General features: G+C 49.5%; 1 protein-coding gene across 1 annotated transcript; it reads left to right on the plus strand.

Moving 5' to 3' along the window:
- Positions 1–2,755: 2,755 nt before the first annotated feature.
- On the plus strand, positions 2,756–3,429 carry LOC119350632 (Werner Syndrome-like exonuclease). The gene has a single exon (XM_037618368.1). The coding sequence runs from the start codon at positions 2,756–2,758 to the stop codon at positions 3,353–3,355; it is 600 nt and encodes a 199-aa protein (XP_037474265.1). The 3' UTR covers positions 3,356–3,429.
- Positions 3,430–3,990: the final 561 nt, after the last annotated feature.

Raw genomic sequence — 3,990 nt, forward strand, 5'->3', positions numbered from 1 at the left:
CTCCGGACGGTCGAAGAGATATCTCGAAATTGATTTGGTCTTGTCCAGCACCACCCAAAGTGCTCTCCTTTGCATGGCGTGCTGCTACAAATTCACTAGCAAATTGGCTGAATAAAAAGCGGAGACCTCTGAAGGTTTTTAGTACATGCCCAGTCTGCGGAAGAGAAGAAGAGGATTCTTTTCATGTTTTATGTGCCTGTGACAATGCCCAGCGTCAATGGAAGGCCATGTCTAAGATTTGGGAACTGCCAGAACTAAATAGTATTAAACACCATGACGACTGGTTCATTTAGCTCATGTGTGATGTAGATGTTCATGCCCGGGTCCGTGTGCTCATGGTCCTCTGGAGAGTGTGGTACGTACGGAACGAAGTGGTTCACGCAAAACCAGCTCCGCCCATTGGCGTCTCAACGAGGTTCATGGCAAGTTATCTTGAGTCACTCGTCACTATTAAGCTGGATCCTAATGCAGATTTCGTCAAAGGCAAAATGGAGGTCAACCACTGCTTTCCAATGGTGCGATCCACTTGTGATAATACTGCAATTGCTAGCACCCCATGGCAACCTCCATGTTAAGGGCGGGTGAAATTAAATACGGACGGATCGGTACTTAATGGAAAGGCGGGAGTTGGTATGGTGCTTGGGGACTATCTGGGAAATATCATTTTTAGGCTGGTCACAATGGGCAAGAATATAAGCTAGTAACTTCACACTTCCCTAGACTGGTTACTACCTCCATAGTGGGTAGGAACATCTATGTAGTGTCATGCAACGATGTATTTATTAGATTATAGACTCATTGTTTCTTGGAGTGTGTAATGTTTCGGTAACTTAGCTAGTCACCACAAACACCTTTCTCTTCATTAAATACGTGCCACATAAGCAAAGTTGTATTGGAGTGTGTGATGTTACTCCTAAGTTCCTCCCCACTGTGATCAGCCTTAGTGCCTGCAGATATCTTGATGTCTGTACAGATGTTTTGGAATTAGAAATCCTTGCGATTCGAGAGGGAGTTAGCTTGGCACTGCAATGGAGTCTTCTACCATTTAATGTTGAATCTGACTGTTTGCAAGCGGTATCCATGGTGAAAAGCATTGGGAGCAACTTCTCTAAATATTCATTTTTTATCTAAGAGATAAAGCAAAGTATGAGGAAACGTGACTCTTCTATTACTCATATTTGTCATACAGGCAATGGTGCTAGTCATGCTATGGCAAATTTTGATCGAGGCCAGGGTCGTACCATGGTTTGGCTTGGTTCGGCCCCTAGTGAGGTCTTAGATATTGTCTTACGAGACTGTAATCCCTAATTCTGAGTAATAAAGAGTTATTTCGCAAAAAAAAAAGCATCTATAACCGTTCTCTTAAATCCTCAATAAAAGTCCATGGACGCGGCCGGTTAGCACTTAAACGGCAGAGAGAAGGAAAAATATTACCCGACCAAACCTCTCATATCATTTCATACGTCCGGTTTGTTCCTAACTATCATATTCAGAACATGTACGTGCAAGATCGTAGACGAACCTAGTCGGTTCGCCACATAGGACGTGGCCCACCTTGACAACATTTTCTCTTCCTTTGTTCTTTTTTTCTTTTTCTCTCTTTATCTCCATCAATTACATGTATGTGACCAGACACATAAAGAAGAAAATGAGAAGTATGATTGCATGCACAGACAAATAGGGGCTCTAAAACCACAATAAATTAGGCACGCGCTGACCTTTCCTCCCCTATCTGTAGGCGGCCTGGGAAAACTCTCCCCTCCCGGCTTCACTGGCTAGCATGTGGATTCGCCTTCCCTCTACCTGCCACTATGACTGCCGGTGGAGGGAAGGGGAATCCCCGTGCCTACGCTCCGGTAAGTAGTTTACGTTAGAGTGTTTTAGTCCTCGCATACATAGCATTCGGGCGGATGACACTTCTTCTTCAAGTTTGCCTTCCGGCCTTTGATTCTCCTCGAGTTTGTTCATCTGGATGTAGTCGACGGAACTCCAACGGCGGTAAGGTTAGGTTTTCTCGTCGTGCGGCGAGATTTGGTGCCAGGTGCTCCAGATCTATTCAAGGGTTCAATGGCGACGACTGCGGCTTTAGGGCGCTGTTCTTTAGGATCACGTGCACGAAGACTTCTCGTCTGTCATCGATAAGGTCAAGTCGGCTCTACTAGAGGAGCGACGACAGCGACAGCGACGCATCGACGGCTCGATATGGCGGCGGTAGTAGTTGTTTCGTGATCTGAGAATCTTGATGCAACTTTTATCATGTTTGAGATGCTTTGTACTTCCTGTGAATTTTAATAATAGATTTGGATCATTTTTCCAAGGAAATAAAAAGCTCCAAATGGACACTAACCGGACATTTGAAGGACGAAATTTGCTGTGCATGCCATCGTGGCTGGCTGCATGCAGAATGCCTCCTACAGTGATGGCTAGTTATCAGTAGGAGGCGAACAAACAGGGCATTAATCATGGAGTTATTGGGAATTGATCACGCGTGAATAGCTCCACGTCTTGGTCGTGCGCAATAACCCCTCCGACTAAATTTCCTCCATAGAGGTGAGTACTATTACTAGTTTTCTACTACGAGTTTCCATCCGAGTCGGTCAGCTAGTAGGTGTATATATACACGCGCAGTGTTTGCAACCAAACCGATCGAGCATAGTACTATCGTGAAAACTCCGGCGAGTTGTATGCTTACCTGAGCACCGTTCGCAGATCCGCAGGGGCGCACGTACGTGCGTGTGATCGTGGGGAAGCAGCCATGAAGCGCCGTACCCAGCAGGTGCACGTCGCCGGCCGCACCACGCTCGCCACCGTGACCTCGGACCCTGCCGTCGCGCGCCGGTGGGTGCACACGGCGCGGTGGCGCAAGGTCAGCCACCTCCGCTCCAGGGCCGGGCTCATCGTCGGCATGGGCGTGCAGTGGACGCCGTCCTTCCGCCGCCTGTCCGACGGCGCCGAGGCGCGGCCGGCCACGCTGCAGCTCTGCTGCGGACGCCGGTGCCTCGTGTTCCAGATCGGGCGCGCCGGCGCCAGCCGCGTCCCTCTGGTGCTCCGGCGGTTCCTGGAGGACGCGCGCGTGGATTTCGTCGGCTACAACGTCCTGTCGGACTGCAGCAAGCTGAGCGCCCACTACGGCCTGCGGGTGGCGTGCCCACAGGAGCTGCGCAAGGTGACGGTCATGGGGAACTCGTCCATGGAGAGCATGGCGGAGCAGGTCCTCGGGTGGCGCGGGGTGAAGAAGGCCGAGCGGATGGGCGCCGGCAACTGGGACGTCAGCACGCTGTCGAAGAAGCAGGTGAGGTACGCGGCCACCGACGCCTTCGTGTCCTATTGCCTCGGCGTCAAGTGCTTGAAGTAATCGGAGCTTGTAAGCCGGTTCACCTTTGTTAAGACTTAAGAGCAGGACCAGCAGCTTTTGGATCACTAATCTACATTAGATTACTTGCTTGTTACTACTAGTTAGGCTACTCATCAACTAAGCGATCGTGTTGATCAATGTTTTCAGCAACTATGTATTTCCGTCCGGGTGTACATACCCCAAATTTATTAGTATCAGTTCCGTTTCAAAAAAAAAAATCTATTAGTATCAGTGAAGATTATGTGTCCATTGTCTATCTATTATTTGTCTCTTTACCCTTTCACGTTTGTTCTCACTGTTATTATTGGAGCGATCGGAATTTTTAAGTCGCGTCGATTGATTCACGGCAAGAGATTCCAGTAGAGCCGGAGACGGCGACTTGGCCACGGTGGCGTCACTGACAAGGGTGAGCTAGTAACGAGCCGTAGATCGGCAAAGACGACGTCGTTGGTGAAGGCGGGTGGAGGTAGGGTGGCCGGCACTTGAGAGGAGAGCGGTGGGGTTCAGAGGGGTGTCTAGGACGGCAGCGGCTCGACGAACAAAAAGGTGTGGTCATGATCGCTGAGATTCGGGCAGCGTTGTGTCAATCCGAAGACCATCTGCACCAGCTGCATACTTATACAGGTCATTTGACC

The sequence above is a fragment of the Triticum dicoccoides genome, chromosome 1B (assembly GCF_002162155.2).
Source record: "Triticum dicoccoides isolate Atlit2015 ecotype Zavitan chromosome 1B, WEW_v2.0, whole genome shotgun sequence".
In the NCBI taxonomy this organism is placed as follows: Eukaryota; Viridiplantae; Streptophyta; class Magnoliopsida; order Poales; family Poaceae; genus Triticum; species Triticum dicoccoides.